Source organism: Mustela erminea, chromosome 5, assembly GCF_009829155.1.
Source record: "Mustela erminea isolate mMusErm1 chromosome 5, mMusErm1.Pri, whole genome shotgun sequence".
Taxonomy (NCBI): Eukaryota; Metazoa; Chordata; class Mammalia; order Carnivora; family Mustelidae; genus Mustela; species Mustela erminea.
In genome coordinates this window covers 33538768-33557535 of record NC_045618.1, presented here as the reverse complement: position 1 = coordinate 33557535, position 18768 = coordinate 33538768, and the positions used below count along the sequence as shown (strand labels likewise).

The 18768-nt window shown below is 36.0% G+C and overlaps 1 protein-coding gene across 10 annotated transcripts in view; it reads right to left on the bottom strand.

The window, feature by feature from the left end:
- MYO9A (myosin IXA) overlaps nucleotides 1-18768 on the bottom strand; it is a 280827-nt gene that overhangs the window by 47383 nt on the left and 214676 nt on the right. For all 10 annotated transcript variants that reach the window (XM_032342543.1, XM_032342540.1, XM_032342545.1 and 7 more), the window contains 2 exons: nucleotides 11972-12083; nucleotides 9296-9357 (listed from right to left, as the gene is read on the bottom strand). In XM_032342543.1, the coding sequence (XP_032198434.1) occupies nucleotides 9296-9357; nucleotides 11972-12083 (174 nt within the window). The remainder of the gene's footprint in view (nucleotides 1-9295; nucleotides 9358-11971; nucleotides 12084-18768) is intronic.

The window sequence follows — 18768 nt, the reverse complement described above, 5'->3', positions numbered from 1 at the left end:
AGCATATATACTCCTATCAATAGAAATTAGTTTTACCTACTTTTGAACATTATATTAATGGTATCATATAATATGTATACCACGAGTTACCTTCATCCATTCTTGAATTTTATATAAATAAAATAATACGGTATGTGCTCTTTAGTTTCTGGCTTCAACATCATGTCTGTGAGTAAAAATAGTTAAAGCTCATATAGTATTCCATTATATAAATCGTTGACCCTTGAACAAGTGTTGAACCATACATGACCAATTATATGTAGATTTTTTTCAATAAATACAGTATGGGGCACGAGGGTACCTTAAACTGGTTATGCTTCTGCCTTTTGCTGGTCATGATCTCAGGATACTGGGATGGAGCCCCACGTCAGGCTCCCTGCTCAGCGGGAGTCTGATTGTCCCTCTCCTTCTGCTTTTCCCCATCCTACTTGAACTCCCTCCCTCTCAAGTAAATAAATACAGGCTTTAAAAATAAATAAATACAGCCTTGCAAATGTATTTTCTTTCCTTATAATTCTCTTAACATTTTCTTTCTTTCTTTCTTTTTTTTTTTTTAAGATTTTGTTTATTTATTTGACAGAGAGAGATCAGTAGGCAGAGAGGCAGGCAGAGAGAGACAGAGAAGCAGGCTCCTTGCTTGCGGAGCAGAGAGCGCGATGTGGGGCTCGATCCCAGGACCCTGAGATCATGACCTGAGCTGAAGGCAGAGGCTTAACCCACTGAGCCACCCAGGCACCCCTCTCTTAACATTTTCTTTGCTCTAACTTACTTTATGGTGAGAATACAGTATATAATACATATAACTTACAAAATACGTGTTAATCAACAACAGTAGGCTATATAAGTAGTTAAGTTTTGGGGGAGTTAAAAGTTATAGACAGATTTTCCACTGTGTGGGGCATGTCGTTCAAGAGTCAACCATATACCATAATTTTTTTTATGCCATAATTTACTTATACATTCTACTGCTGATGGACATTTAGTTTTCTTCTAGTTTGGGGATAGGTTGGTATTGATATGAATGCTCTTTTGTCTTTTGGCACAAACATCTATGTATATTTGTTGGGTACGTATCTGGGAGTGGTACTCCTGAGTCATCAGAAATCCTTGTGTTCAGATTTGATAAGGACCGCCAAGTAACTTCAAGATTACTTATGCCAACTTATACTCTTGTCAGTAATGTGTTCAAGTCCAACCTGCTCTACAACCTTGTTAGGACGTTTTTCATTTTAGCCATTTAAGTGGGTATATATCTCACTATAGTTTCAATTTCTATTTCTCTGATGATTAAAACCTTTTCATGTTTATTGGTCTTTTGTCAAGTGCTTGCTTAAGCCATGTGCTCATTTTTCTACACAGCTAACTACCTTTTTTTATTGATTTTTAGGTGCTTTTTAGATACTGTAAATCCAAGATGGATGTATGAATTGCAAATGCATTCTCCCACTCTGTGGTAGATTATTTTTTGTTGGTTTGTTTGAATGAGTGAATTTTGAATTTTATCTAGTGTTTTTCCTCTTTAATATTTCTTATTTGTTCAATGTGAATTATTATCACTTCATTTTTGAGGGAGAAAATTTTTCTTATTAATCTTAATTATAGTATAGTTAACATATACCACTACATTACTTTAAGGTGTACAGTATAGTGATTCAACAATTCTATACATTACTTAGTGCTTATCATGGTAAGTATACACTTAAACCTCTTCACCTATCTCACCATACCTCAACCAAGCTCCCCTCTGGTAGCCATCAGTTTGTTCCGTATATTTAAGAGTCTGTTTTTTGGTTTGTCTAACTTTTTCTTTCCTTGTTTTCTGAAATTCTACATCATATGGTACTTGTCTTTTTCTTAATTCAGAGTTAGGATTATACCTTCTAGACCCATCCACTGTTGTTGCAAATGGCAAGATTTCATTTTTTATGGCTGAGTAATAGTCCATTGTGTATATATACCACATCTTCTTTATCTGTTCATCTATCAATGGGAACTTGGGTAGCTTCCATAATTTGGTTATCGTAAATAATACGGCAATAAACACAGGGGTGCATATATCTTTTTGAATTAATGTTTTCATATTCATTGGGAATACAAAGTAGGGGAATTACAGGATCATGTGATAATTTTATTTTTAGCTTTTTGAGGAAACACTACACTGTTTTCCAAGGTGGCTGCACCACTTTGCATTCCCACCAGCACTGGAACAAGGGTCCTTCTTATCCATATCCTTGGCAACACTTGTTATTTCTTGTGTTTTTTTCAGTTTTAGCCATTCTGATGGGAATGAGGTGATATCTCATGTGCTTTTGATTTCCATTTCCCTAATGGTGAGTGATGCTGAGCATCTTTTCCTATGTCTTATGGCCATCCGCATGTATTGTTTGGAAAAATGCCCTTCATTTTTGTTTTTGTCTGATTGCTGTGACAAGGACTTCCAATATCATGTCGAACAGAAGTGGTGAATGTGGACATTCTTGTCTTGTTCCTGACCTTAGAGAAAAAGCTCTCAGTTTTTCCCCATTGAGTATAGGTTAAATGTGGGTTTTTCATATATGGCCTTTATTACATTGAGGTATGTACCCTCTAAACCTACTTTATTGAAGGTTTTTATCATGATTGTCAAATTTTTTCTCCATCTATTGCAATGATCATATGGTTTTTATACTTTCTCTTACAGATGTGATATATCAAATTGACTTGCAAATATTGAACCACCCCTGTATCCCAGGAATAAGTTCAACTTGATCATGGTGAGTGACTTTTTAAATGCATTGTTGAATTCACCTTGTTAATATTTTGTTGAGGATTTTTGCATCTATATATACCAGAGATATTCGCCTATAGTTCTCTTTTTCTGTACTATCTTTACCTGGTTTTGATATCAGGGTAATGCTGGCCTCACAGAATGAATGTGAAAGTTTTCCTGCTTGTTGTTTAGAATAGTTTAAGAAGAATAGGTATTAATTATTCTTTAGATGTTTAGTATATTTCACCTCTGAGGCTGTCTGGTCCTGGACTTCTTTTTGTTTTTTGTTTTTGATTACTGATTCAATCTCATTGCTAACAATTGGTCTGTTCAAATTTTCTATTTCTTCCTGATTCAGTTTTGGGAGGTTATATATTTCTAGGAATATATTCATTTCTCTAGGTTGCCCAATTTGTTGCCATACAATTTTTCACAATGTTCTCTTATAATCCTTTATATTTCTATGCTGTCAGTGGTTATTTCTGCTTTTATTTCCAATTTTGAGTCCTTTTTTAAGTTTTATGAGTCTGGTTAAAGGTTTATCAATTTTGTTGATCTTTTCAAGGATCCAGCTCCTGGCTTCATTGATCTATTCTATTGGTGTTTTTGTTTGTTTGTTTTTAGTTTCTATTCATTTATTTTTGCTCTAATCTTTCTTTCTTCCTTTCTTTCTACTAGTTTTGGGTTTTGTTTGTTCTTTTTTAGTCCTTTTAGGTATAAGGGTAGGTTGTTTATCTGACATGTTTCCTGCTTCTTGAAGTAGGCCTATATTGTTCTAAACTTCCTTCTCAGAACAGATTTTGCTGCATCCTAGAGATTTTGGACTGTTTGGTTTTTCATTTTCATTTATCTCCATGTATTTTTTAAACTTCTCTTTGATTTCTTGGTTGACCCATTCATCATCTAGTAACAGGTTATTTAACCTCCATGTATTTGTGTTCTTTCCAGATTTTTTCTTGTTGATTGCTAGTTCCATATTATTGTGGTCAGAAAAGATACACAGTAGGACTTCAATCTTTGTGAATTTGTTGAGACTTATTTTGTGGTCTAATATATGATCTATTCTGTAGAATGTTCCATGTGCACTTGAAAGGAATATGTATTTTGCTGTTTTAGGGATAGACTATTCTGAATATATCTTTTACATCCATCTGGTCCAATGTGCCATTCAAAGTCACTGTTTTCTTGTTGATTTCCTGTGTGTATGATCTATCCATTAATGTAATGGGGCATTAAAGTCCCTTACTATTATTGTATTACTATTGATTATGTTTGTTACTAGGTGCTTTATATATTGTGGGTGCTCCCATGTTGGGTGCATAAATATTTGCAATTATTACATCTTCTTGTTGGATTGTTCCCTTTATGATTATATAGTCTTCTCGTCTCTTAACAGTCTTTTTTAAAATTTTTTTAAAAAGTTTTAATTAAGTTTTTTAGTAATCTCTACACCCAACATGGGGTTTGAACTCATGAACTGAGATTAGTAGGAGTTGCATGCTTCTCCAACTGAGTCAGCCAGATGCCCCTAACAGTCTGTTTTAAAGTCTTTTTTGTCCAATATAAGTATTGCTTCCCTCGCTTTCTTTTCACTTCGATTTGCATGGTAAATGCTGTTCTATCCTTCCACTTTCAATCTGCAAGTGTCTTTAAGTTGGAAATGAGTCTATTGTAGGGAGCATACACATGGGACTTCGTTGTTGTTGTTGTTTTAATCATTCCAACACGCCATGTTTTTTGATTGGAGCATTTAGTCCACTTTCATTCTAAGTAAATACTGACAGGTAATGTATTTACTGTCATCTTATTAATTGTTTCATGGTAGCTTTTATAGTTCTTTTCTGTTCCTTTCTTCTCTTGCTCTCCTCTCACGGTTTGCTTTTTTTTAGTGATATACTTGTATTTCTTTTTCTTTACTTTTTATATATCTGTTACCAGTTTGTAATTTGTGGTTACTATTAGGTTTATATATAACATCTTATGCACTCAGCAGTCTATATTAAGTTGGTGGTCACTGAAACTTGACCTCATTCTTTACTCCTCACCACTCCCCATGTTTTAGGTAAATGGTATTACATTTTATATCTTTTGTTAGTCCCTTGGCTGATTTTTATAGGTACACTTATTTTTACTGCTTTTATGCTTCTTATTTTTCTTACTACTCCTACTTATGGTTGGTCTTTCCTTTCCACTCAGAGTCCCCTTTAATATTTCTTGTAGGGCTAGCGTAGTGGTGATAAATTCCTTTAACTTTTGTTTGGGGAATTCTTTATCTCTCCTTCTGATTCATAGCTCTGCTGGATAGAGTATTCTTGCTTGCAGGTTTTTCTTTCAGCATTTTCAATATATTATGCCATTCCATTCTGGCCTTCAAAGTTTCTACTGAAAAATCAGCTGTTAACCTTAAGGGACTTCCCTTATATATAACAGATACATACTTAAGGCAGAGATCCTTGCATCTCCAGCATGTATTCTGAGATTAGGAAATAAATCTCCTTCCCATATACTCCAGGCATTTTTCAAAAAACTATGCTGTATCTCGGCAGGACCATTTGTTATTCTGTCTCTTTAAATGTGAGGGCTCCATCTTCCTGGTTACCCTAGAGCCAAGCTTAAATATCCAAATACTTGAGGATTGTCTAGTTATCTTTATGTTAATTTAGAGCTTAATTTCATTCTGGTCAAAAACTGTACTCTCAATATTTTCAACTCTCTGAAATTTGTAGGGACTTGCTTTTTGACCAACATATAATCAATTTTTTCAAATGTTCCATGTGCACTTGAAAAGACCGTATTCAGGCAGTTGTAAGACGTAGGGTTCAATACACATCAACTAGTTCAAGTTTTTTCTTCTTGTTTTTTGTATCATTTACACCCTTACTAAATTTTTTCCATCAGGTACTGAAGCAATAATGTTAAGACTTTTCTAAAACTAGAATTTTCATATCACCCTGATGGGTTCCCCACTTTAACACTATGAAACACCTTCATCTGAAGTAATGTTTCTTGCCCTAAAATACACCTTAATCTGAGTACAGCTCTACTACCTTCCTACTGGTTAGTCTTTGCATGCTATATCTATCCTTTTACTTTTAACCTTTCTGTGTCTTTAAGTATGTTGCTTGTAAACAGCATATCATTTGAGAATTTTCAGTCGGTTTTAACCTACTCTTTTAATTAGAAGTATCCTGCCTAATAACATTTAGAGTAATCACCAATATATTTGGACTTATACCTACCAATCTATGCATTTTCTTTACTGACCTAATTCATTTGTTTTCTCATATCTTGTCTTTGTTTACATTAATCAAGTATTTTTTAATTTTTCCACTCTCCCATCTTTATTAGCTTTTAAGATATATATTTAATTTCTTATTCTATTAGTGGTCACTACAACAAATATCTGTAACATATTTAAATTGAATATATTTTTAACACCTTAACCACTTCCCAGATAACCCAGGGACCTTGGAGTAGTTTAACTCCATTTACCCAACTACTTCTTGTGTTGTTGTTGTCAGGTATTTTAATTCTATACACAGTTTGCCCTTAAACAATGTGGGAATTAAGGGCACCAGTTCCCTGTGAAGTCAAAATCTGTATGCAACTTCTGAGTCCTCAAAAACTTAATTACTAATAGCATATTGCTGACTGGAAACCTTACTTATAAACAGTCAATTAACCCATTTTTCAATGTTACATGCATTATATGCTGTATTCTCACAATGAAGAAAGCTAAAGAAAATGTTATTAAGGGTGCCTGGGTGGCTCAATGGGTTAAGCCTCTGCCTTCGGCTCAGGTAATGACCTCAGGGTCCTGGGATCAAGCCCCATGTCAGGAGCCTGCTTCCTCCCACTCTCTCTGCCTGCCTCTCTGCCTACTTGTGACCTCTCTCTCTCTCTCTCGGTCAAATAAATAAATAACAACTTAAAAAAAAGAAAAGAAAATGTTATTAAGAAAATCAAAAGGAAAATACATTTATAGAACTGTTTTTATAAAAAAAAAATCCATGTACATGGACCCATGTAGTTCAAACCTCTGTTGTTCAAAGGTCAACTCTAAATTTTAAGTGCCACAAGACATTATGTTTTTAGTAAATATTCATTTAAACTTACAAGTATTATTTACTCTTTGCATTTCTCTTCACTCTTTTCTACATTTCTGTTTCCGTCCAAGATAATGCCCCTTCTGCCTGGACTACTTCCTTTAGTATGGCTTTTAGTGCAGGTCAGCTGGTGACAAATTTTGCGTCTCTGTTTGGAAATGTCTTCAATTCATTTTCACTTTTGAAGGCTATTGTCACTGGGTACAGAATTCTGAGCTTTATTTTCTTAAAACAGAATTCTGAGCTTTATTTTCTTAAAACACTTAAAATATACCAGGCCACTATCTTTTGGCTTCCATCACTTCTGCCAAGAAGTCAGTTGTCAGTCTTTGTCACTGCTCCTTTAGCACTGTTTCTTCCCCCCTTTGACTATTTTTAAGAAGTTTCTTTTTCTTTCACTTGGAGCATTGTGCATCTGGTGTGGCTTTCTTTGTATATAGCCCATTTTAAGTTAAAAATGGTTCATGAACCTGTGACTTGATGTGTTGGCCCTTATCTCTTAAAATGCTGCTTTTCCCTCCTTGTCTTTCCTTTCTTCTTAAACTTCTATTACACACATTTAAGAACCTATCCTTTCCTGTATGTCATGTTTATTTCTGTATTTCCCCATTCTTTTTTATGCTCTCTGTGCTGGATATTTCTACTAACTTCTCTCTTTCAGTTCACCAATCTTCTCTTCTCCTATGACCAATATGCTGTTAAGCCCATTTTTTGAACTTATAATTCCAACTGCATTTTTCATTTCTAGAATCTCCATTTGCCTCAGTTTTAAATGTGTATTTTCCATTTTCTGATAAAAAAGACATTTTCTTTTTATCTATTATTTCAACATATTAGTTAAAAATATTTTAAGTACATGTCTGGTAATTCAGCAACTGGGTCATCTGTGAGTCTATTGATATTGTCTATTTGTTCTTTTCTCAGTCTCATTTCTTAATATCTGAAATTATATATAAACAAATTATAAAACTTCGGATGATGTTTTGAATCCTCTCCTGGTAGCCAAATTAAGGAATGAATTGTTTTAATCTAATCATGGACTGCTTCAAAGCTAGTTTTCAGGTTTTATAAAGTCCTGCCTATCAGTGATTCACCCACTTTCCTAGAGTATAGATCTTAAGAGGTCTCATTGAGAGTGTAGGGTATTCATTAGGGTCCCTGTTTAAAAGTGGATCATTACAACTCCAATTTTTCTTTCCTTGGTAATGTTAAACTACAGAAAAATCTAATCTTTTTTTCCTATTTAGCTTCTTAAGCATTCTACCCCATGCAGCTTAAAAATTCAGAAAATGTCTTGAGAGAATGCCCTCTAAATTTCAGGGTTATGTCCGGGTCATGATCCCTCAAATCCTGGAATCCCAAACTCCAACTTTTGTCTCCATAGCTCTATGAGATTCCTGTAAGTTTTGCTGACTTCTTTAATTCTTGAACGTGGCTCTCTACCCAGAACCTTGGTTTCTTGTCCTACAGCAAATATTGACAAAGTCCCACTAGGACAAAAAAACATCTCACTGACATAGATTCACCACTCTGCAATTATCTTCTCTCCCAGATCTACACCCCAAGAGCCCAATGTGCCTGGGCATCTCTCTGATATGCAGCAACATTTTCTTCAGATGTTCTCAGCATAGATATTAGTCTCCCACAAGCTATCCCAACTTAGCTGGAAGCAAATGTCCCACCTTCATTGTATTTTAAGCCTTGAATAAAATTTCTCGATGTACCTTGTCATAATTTGCAGTCAAATGCTCTACCACTGAGCTATACCCCTCCTTGTCATAATTTGTCTACTAATTTGGAACAGATGCAAATTCTGTACATGGACTATAAACAACATGCACACATTTATATTGTAGTTCAGATTTGGATAACATTGTCACAACTGTCAGTATATGACTAATAAGTAAAAAAAATGATTATATATCAATATAAGCCTGAAATCTTTCAAAAATCATTGCTTCCTTGAACATAAAGTATTAGAGTACATGTTTAGTATCTTTTAGATCTCTGTCTATGTATCCAAGTAGAAATATGTAAAAACACCAATGGGCTGGTGGATTTTGCTATTCATGTTAAACTCTTTAGTTACAGCCTACCACTTTCAAAACAATTCCTAGGAGGACTTATGAATATTTAATGAAGTAGGAAATCTTTAAAAGCAGTGTTTTAATAAACTGTCAGCAGTGAAACCAGTTTAGTAGCTCTCCCAAGTAGTAAAGGTAAATATAGTTGCAGAAAAATCAACTCAATTATACAAATTGATTAATATACAAATTATACAAATATGCTGGATCATGACATAAACTATTTCTGTGATTTGTGGGCAAAAAATTTGAAAATCACTACTCTACAAAACCATCAATGAGGACTTGATTTCTTTCACGAGGCAGAAAAGATCAACAGATCTCTTATTTATTACTAACAAGTGATAATTTCTTACCTTTTTAGAGCACTTGGCTGTGGTTTTCAGACAGCATTTCTTATGGCAAGCATATTTACATACTGAAAAACATGGTAAGAATGCAGCACTTTAGGAAGTCTGTACATAAAAGACAAGAACTTAGAAAGTTTACAACTTTAATTTCGACATAAATTTTTTTTAACATCTGATACTACTGTAATATATCCATACTTGGTAGGACATTAGAATAAAAAAGGACTTAACCCATTTTATTTAGAAAAATGAAGTTGAAAAATATGCCTAAAATTTCTAACTACTGTCTATGAAAAAAATTTGAATCTTTCAAGACTGGGGCGCCTGGGTGGCTCAGTGGGTTAAGCCGCTGCCTTCGGCTCAGGTCATGATCTCAGGGTCCTGGGATCGAGTCCCGCATTGGGCTCTCTGCTCAGCAGGGAGCCTGCTTCCCTATCTCTCTCTCTTCTGCCTGCCTCTCCATCTACTTGTGATTTCTCTCTGTCAAATTAATAAATAAAAAATCTTTAAAAAAAAAATTATGAATCTTTCAAGACTGCCTGCTCCTCCCCCTGCTCCCACTATATTCCTACAGAATACTTTCTTTCTGGCTTGACTTACAAATTAGTCTTTATGCTCCCCTAATGTGCCTGTTCTACAATCTGTTAATGTGCAAGAAATACCTATTAAGAATCATTCCAATGGGTAAGAAAGGCATTACTGCCAAAGACCCTTACTGAAATGAAAACAAGGTACACAGCACATTAAAATAGAAGAGCTCTAAGAAACCAGAACATAAACAATATCCGTTTTGACTGGGGAGACAAAATAAAGAAAATGTTCAGAAGAGAAATTATTCCTTGGAGCAGCAGAGAACATGGTGGCGAGGCAGTTGATAGGTGGGAAGAAGCACTGAGAGGAGAATACTGAAATATATTGAACTTAGTCATTTTGCTATACCAGCTCTAGCTCCTGGATATCAACACCTTAATATCCTTCTTGAGCTTCTAAAGTATAATTCGTGGGGTTTTCAAGGCTGAGAGGAAGGGCCTTATCATTCTGCTGATGAAATCACCAGTATAATCACAAAGAAAGTTAGTTAATCCTATTACGAAATCAAACTAAGCCCACCCAAGTCATAAAAAAACAGATTTTTTACATCTTCAGTTTCAAAACACAGAGAAAGTTATGCCAAACCTACAAGATTCAAACTAACATTGAACAGTCAAGTTAATGGCAAACTACTTCCTATTTTGCTCTCACTATAATTTGTTAAACTACTGGTAATAAAATAAAAAAGAAACCATTGTTGAATGATAGAACAAGTGAACATATCTAGCAATAGTGGTGATTTCACTATGGCAAACATGACATTCATCCTTGTCCTACTGGGCAAGCCCTTCCTAATACTTCATTCATTCAATTCTGGCCCACTAGTAAGGTAAACCTCACAGAATTACTGAAAGCACCAGAGTAGAAGTATGACACAGTAGAAACTAAAGGTCTTACAGAGGTAAGCTGGAACAAGGTGACCTAAAAAAAAGGTCTCAACTCACATTCTAGGACTTATACATTCTAATGAAAAGATTGCAATAAAAAAAAGTATCCTTTTGGTTATAATTTAATAATTTTTTCATCAATTCATCCACTCATCTACCCAGTAAAAACTTACCAAAAGTTAAAATACCAAAACTGTTCTAGGCACTGGTGATAGAGAAGAAACAATTATTAAGCTTCCTGATCTTACAGAGTATACATTCTAGTGGACAGACTGACAACAAGAAAACAAACAAATACTTAATATAGTTTTGGGTAGTGATAGTGCTATGAAGACTATTAAGTTGAGTAAGGGGACAGAGAATTAGGGGACCAAATGGCATTTTAGATAGGACAGTAAGGGAAGAGTTATCTAAGAGGTAACATTTGAGAGGAGACATAGATTAACTAAATAGTCAAACTAATATCTGGGAGAAGGACATTTCTGATAAAGTAAGCTGCAAGTACAATGAGCAAATACCACCAAAATATCTGATTTGGCTACGGAGAGTAGGTGAAAGAGTATAGTGAGAGGAGGCTAAAGAATCACGAAGTGTAATTACTCCTTTATGTTAAAAAAGATACGAGCAAACTTAGAAAATAAAAATGTCAAGTGGTTAAAAAAACTCCTCAAAAATCACTCATACTGGCTAATAAATACAGTAACAGTATGGTGAGAGGGTAGGTGTCTTCCCTCAGAGCGGCTCTTCCTCTGGCTTCAGAGAAGCTCAACTGAGTCCTCAGGTTATTAAATGTGGATAAAAAGCTTCTAGAAGAGTTGCTTAGCTCTAAGGCCAGAGAGCAGAGACAGGATCCTTCTTAGTCACAAGCTTAAAGTGGGACCCTTGGGAACCTGGGGAAGTCAGTTCAGGTCTCTGGACTTTATTTTGTGCTTCAAAGAATGGATATATGGGGATCTCACAAACTACATGGGTTCGGCCAGATGTGACAAAATTTTATAGCAAAAAGAAGGTTCTCAGTGGGTTAAGCCTCTGCCTTTGGCTCGGGTCATGATCCCAGGGTCCTGGGATCAAGCCTCGCGTCGGGCTCTCTGCTCAGCAGGGAGCCTGCTTCCTCCTCTTCTCTGCCTGCCTCTCTGCCTACTTGTGATCTCTGTCTGTCAAATAAATAAATAAACTCTTAAAAAAAACAATCACTCATACTTACACTTGCAAACAGAGGCTCGGTCCATTATCCATATCAAAGAAGAACAGTATTCGCAGTATGTAGGGATGCTATACTGGGTAGCCTTAAAGATGTGACCATTGTGCTCTTCCACCTGAATGAAAAATATAGCTATTTATGTTAAAGCCAACAGAGTAAATGCTGTCCTAACGTGGTCAGCCAATGGGAAATCCTTCAATCCCTTGTGAAGTCTTCAATGGACATTTATTCCAGGAGTAAACATGATCTTCTAAGAAAATAAATAAAAGCAATACATTTGGTCCCTGCTTTCAAAAAGCTAACAATCTTGTAGAGAAACAAGAACAACTTGTATAAACATATATAAACATAAGAGAGGTGCCTTATGCGACTCTGAATCAGCATGTAAAATAATAAAAGAAATGGTCCTCAAATAACTTCAGTTTATATGAGTCATATCTATTGATACATACTGTATTAGAAATAAAAACTGAAATAAATTTTAAGTATCCAATTCATTTAACAATAACATTAAACACATTACATGGTAACATAAGTAACATTTTCATGAAAAAAAAAACCTATATGTTTAAATCAAAGTGGTGACAAAAGGGGTATTGTTTTATACTTTTGTCATCTCTTACGTCTGGCTCAATGAAAGAAACCTAGATTCTCATAGCCACTTCTGCATTCAATCTGTTGGCACTACGCAATTTAGTTTGAAATACATGAAGAAAATCCACTTTCAGACAGATATAAAATTGGAAAATGGACAATTTAATAATAATTTAATAATATAATATCAAAACTCTACAAATGGTAACTTAAAGTTTAATTGAAATATAGACTATAGAATCTAAAACCACACCAAGGAACTCTTCATAAAATAAATTTAAATATAAAATATACTTACATATAAAATATAAAATATAAAATCCATTGTTCTCCCAGCTTTATTAAATTTACAACTTTTTTTTTTTAAGATTTTATTTATTTGCCAGAAAGAGAGAGAGAGTACACACAAGCAGGCAGAGAGGCAGGCAGAGGCAGTGAGAGAAGCAGGTTCCCTTCTGAGCAAGGAGCCTGATGTGGGACTCGATTCCAGGACACTGGGATCATGACCTGAGCCTAAGGCAGTGGCTTAACCAACTGAGGCACCCAGGCCTCCCAAAATGTACAACTTTTATCCTGAAGTAGCATTAAAAAAAATAAGGATAAGCTACAGACTCAAGAGAATATCTTTGCAAATTGTTTCTCTGATAAAGGACTTCTACCTAGAATATATGAAGAACTGTTATAACTCATTAACAAGAAGATAAACTGATTTAAAAATGGACAAAACAGAGGCACCCAGGTGGCTCAGTAGGTTAAGTGGCTGCCTTCACCTCAGGTCATGATCTCAGGGTCCTAGAACTGAATCCTGCATTGACCTCCTTCTGCCCCTCCTCCTGCTTGTGGTCTCTCTTTTTCTCTCTCTCAAATAAACAAAAAAATCTTTTTTTAAAAAAATGGACAAAATAGCTAACAGTTTATCAAAGAAGTATAAATGTCCAAAAAACACACAAAAAGATGCTCAAAATTATTAGTCATCTGGGAAATGCATGATGAGATAATACTGCATGCCCACTAGAATGCGTATAATGAAAAAGACAACATCTATTGGCAAGGATGTGGAGAGACTAGACCCCTCAGATGTTGCAGATGGAATTGTAAAATGGTGCACTCACTTGGAAAACAAGTAGTTTCCGAAAATGTTAAACACAGAGTTATCATATGACCAGGAGTTCCACTCTTAGGTTTATAACTAAGAGAACTAACTAAAAACATACGTCTACACAAAAACCTGTATGAGAATGTTTACAGCAGCATTATTCATAATTGTTAAGAAATAGAAATGACCCTAATACCCTAACAAATGATAAAAGGATAAATAAAATGTGGTATATCCATACAATGGGATAGTATTTAAGTGCTAAAAAAACCCAAACAAACTACTGATACACACACAACATGGATGAGCCTCAAAAAAATTATACTAAGAGGCCATTAGCAAAAGACTATACATTCTATGATTCCAATGATAGGATTCCATTCTACATTAAAACTATAGAAACAGGTAGTACATTAGCATTTGCCTAGAACTGAGTGTGGATGGTAAAGGGCAATGAATGCAAACTGGTACCAAAAAATCCTCTTATAATGATGCAAATGTTCTAAAATTGGACTTGGATGATGGTTATGACTATATAAACTTACTAAAAATCATTGAATTGTATACTCAGAAGGGATAAATTACATTGGAAGTACATTTACCTCGAACTGGTTAAAGAAACCTTTTTGTCTATCCTGTACTTCAAATGGACATTTTACCTACACATGATTTTATGATGTTAGGCACTGATGATCTGGAAAATACTGGTTCACTGAGTTATGGAACTGTTCTAAATGTTGACATATTTCATTATATGCTATCAAAAGGTCATATTCTTTCATATTACCACCAATCTTATCAGAAAATTCTTTACTGGAAAATTGTCACATTCACAAGTTTTTATAATTCTGATTTTTGCTTGCAAGCTTAAACTTTACAACTGTTAACAAATATTGTTAGGTATTTTCCTTGAAGTGACGAGTCACTTAATTCACTTTCAAAAACTGTTTGCCAAGTACCAAAGTGTGAATGAGTATAGCCTTTTCAATAAAGTAAAAGTGATATTCTATGAAAAAAGTTGCTAGACACACAGACTGATATAAAAATTTATACACAAATGTTCATAGCAGCATTACTCCGAATAGTCAAAAAGTGGAAAAACCCCAAAGTCCATAAACTGACCAATGGGTAAATAAAATGAAGTATATCTATACAGTGTAATAGTATTTGGTTATAAAAAGGAATGAAATACTACACATGCCACAACATGAGTGAATCCTGAGAACAGTATGCTAGGTGAAAGAAGACACAAAGGCCAATATTTTATGATTTTTTTTTTAAACCAATATGAAATGTCCATAAAAGGCAAATCCATTGAGAGAGAAAGTGATTGGTGCTTTTCAGGACTGGAGGAAAAGAGAATGGGAATGAATACGGACTTTCTTCTGCAGGTGATGAACATGTTCTAGAATTATATAGTGGTGGTAATTGCCCAATATAGTCAATATACTAAAACCCACCAAAGTATATACTTAAAATGGTTGAAATGGTGAATTTTAGGTCATATGAATTTTGTCACAGTTTTTAAAAATTTTAGAAGTTCTTTAAAACTAGATTAGTTTACAGTTCCATTGGACAAGTGTTTGCTTTTTTTTGGGGTTTTTTTTTTTTTTTGAGAAAACCATTATATACAGCTATACCATACTTTCCATTCCCATCTGGAGAAGCTACCTTGATTTGTTCAACTCAGTGAAAAAGGAAAATAATGTCATTACCATTATGAAAATAGCCTTAATTTTGCAAAATTCTTGAAAGTATCCCAGAAACTCCTGCATATCACCTTGAAAACTACTAGACTGAAGAGTTTATATAAGTACAGAAAAATCAGAGAAGGATATATACCATACTGTCAACTACAATAATTATCTCTGCTGAGATAAAACACCCAGTAATAAATACAGCATGAAATAATTTAAAACTATGTATGAAAAGCTTTAAAGCCCTCTTAATGGATACAAAAATAGACTTGCACAGATGAAAAGATACAAAATCATAAAGAAGTCAGTTCTCTGTATGTTATGTAAGGGCCTATTCAGCCAGAGCAGCCCCACCCCGGTTGAACTGCCATTTTGCTGTAAAGCTTAAATTGACCTTGTCCCCCACCCCACCCACCCGCGCCCAGGGCAACTTATTTAAAAGCAAGTACTGGAAACCAGTCCCACGTAACAAAGTCCAAGTACAAGGGTGGGTCAGGCCAGGTGGAGGTATTCAATCAGTGGGGGGCGCATACTGTCTCCCAGCTACCAAGGAGTATGGGCCCCCACCCTTTGGGAGCCTTTTTGGCACCAATCCTAACCAAGGTGTGATAGGCTGGTTCAAATGTCTACTAGGGTAAATTGTAATTCAGCTGGTCGCCTAGCATCACTGTGGAGTTTCCGTGTGTGTTACAATCTTATTGGCCACCTGTGCGTGGCCAGGCCCAACCACATGGCCTTTGCTCTATAAAAGTTGGTCTGGAAAGCAGGGAGGGGTCGTCCTCTCTGGAGGGGAGGCCCCAAGTGGTCTGTTTGACAGTCGGTCTGATTCCTGATGCTTGGCGTGAAATAAAGCTTTGCTTGACCTTCGCTTTTTATCAGTCTCGCTCCTTTAATCAGGGACCCATTATTGGGGTACCCAATTTTGGGGGGACCCAACAGTTAATTTATAAATATAAGGTAATCTAAGTACTACTAGATTTCTTCTCATCAAACCAGACAACTGAATTCAAAGTTAATATGGAAAAACAAGTAAAAATAGCTATAAAAGTTCTGAAAAAGAATATTAGTGGAGGCAGTGGGAGGGCACCTGAGTGGCTTGGTTGGTTAAGCATCTGCCTTTGGCTCAGGTCATGGTCTTTGGTCCTGGGATGGAGCCCTGCATGGGACTCCCTGCTCAGAGGAGAGTCTGTTTTTCCCTCTCCTGCTGCCCCGCCCCCTCAGCTTGAGAGAGAGAAAATCTTTTAAAAAAGGGGAGGAGGGAGAAAACTAGGGAGGACTTAGCCAGATAATAAAAGCTCAATAGTTAAAGTAGTGTAGAACTGGCTCATGAATACTCAGATCAATCAATGGAATACGATAAAAAGATCCAAGATAAAGGAGACATCAGAATGCAAAAAGGGTGACATCTCAAAGTAGACAGGTACAGCTGGACTTCTAAATAAATGCTGATGGGTTTGGTAAGAGGTAAAATTAGATTTGTAATTCATATAATACATTAGGATTAACTCCATAAAGATCAGAATTTAAATGTAAAAAATGTGACCAATAAAGTATTAGAAGAAAAAAACTGAAAATGTTTTTATAACTTTTAGATGAGGGGAAAGAAAATTTTGAGTCTGTGACTCAAAATTCAGAGGCTATGAAAGAAAAAATTGGTTAAATCTAAATTCATAAAAGAAAACATTTTCTATATAGCAAATAATATTAAAAGGCAGCATCGAGAGACAACTGACAAACTGGGGAAACATATTTACAACTCATATCACAAACAAAAAGTAATCTCCCTCATACATGAAGTCCCCAGAAATTGAGAAAGACCAAACCCCAACAAAAAACAAGCGATCCACATAAATATATATGCTACAGGAAAAGAAAATGTAAATGGTACTGAAGCATAAGAAGACACTCAAACTCAAGGATAACAAGAGAAAAGCAAACTACAACTACAGGAGATACTGTAAGAACCTATTTAGCCAGAGCGGCCCCACCTCGGTTGAACAGCCATTTTGTTGTTCATGCAGTAAAGCTTAAGTTGATCCTGCCCCCCCCACCCCCCCCCACCCGCCCCAGGGGAACTTACTTAAAAGCAAGTCCGGGAAACCAGTCGCAGGTAACAAAGCCCAAATACAAGGGTGGGTCAGGTCAGGTAGAGATGACAGCCCAAATGCAGGGATGAGTCGGGTCAGATGGAGACATCCAATCAGTAAAGCACGCACACGGTCTCCCCAGCTACCAAGGAGTGTGGTTCCTGCCTTTTGGGCACCAATTCTCACCAAGGTGATAGGCTAGTTCAAATGTCTACTATAGGGTAAACTGTAATTCAATTGCTCACTTATGTGTGACCTAGCAAGACTGTGCAGCTTTCTCTGTGTGTTACCATCTCATTTGCCACCTGTGTGTGGCCAGGCCCAACCACATGGCCTTTAGTATATAAAAGTTAGTCTGTGAGGCAGGGAGGGGTTGCCCTCTCTGTAAGGGGCAGCCCCGATCTGTCTGTTTGATGGTCTCTTTGATTCTTGATGGTTGGCACGAAATAAAGCTTTGCTTGACCTTTGCTTTGTATCAGTCTCACTCCTTTGACCATGGACCCATTACTGGGGGACCCAACAATACAGTATTTCTCATCTATCAAACTGGCAAATCTAAAAGTTTAACAACCCACTTTCTTTTCTCTCTTTTTTTTTTTTAGCTGCTATTCTGCATTTAAAAAATTTTTTTTAATTAATTAATTTATTTTCAGAAAAACAGTATTCATTATTTTTGCACCACACCCACTGCTCCATGCAATCCATGCCCTCTATAATAGCCACCACCTGGTACCCCAACCTCCCACCCCCCGCCACTTCAAACCCCTCAGATTGTTTTTCAGAGTCCATAGTCTCTCATGATTCACCTCCCCTTCCAATTTACCCCAACTCCCTTCTCCTCTCTAACACCCCTTGTCCTCCATGATATTTGTTATGCTCCACAAATAAGTGAAACCATATGATAATTGACTCTCTCTGCTTGACTTATTTCACTCAGCATAATCTCTTCCAGTCCCGTCCATGTTGCTACAAAAGTTGGGTATTCATCCTTTCTGATGGAGGCGTAATACTCCATAGTGTATATGCACCACATTTTCCTTATCCATTCATCCGTTGAAGGGCATCTTGGCTCTTTCCATAGTTTGGCGACCGTGGCCATTGCTGCTATAAACATTGGGGTACAGATGGCCCTTCTCTTCACTACATGTGTATCTTTGCGGGTAAATACCCAGGAGTGCAATGGCAGGGTCATAGAGAAGTTCTGTTTTTAATTTCTTGAGGAATCTCCACACTGTTCTCCAAAGAGGCTGCACCAACTTGCATTCCCACCAACAGTGGAAGAGGGTTCCCCTTTCTCCACATCCTCTCCAACACATGCTGTTTCCT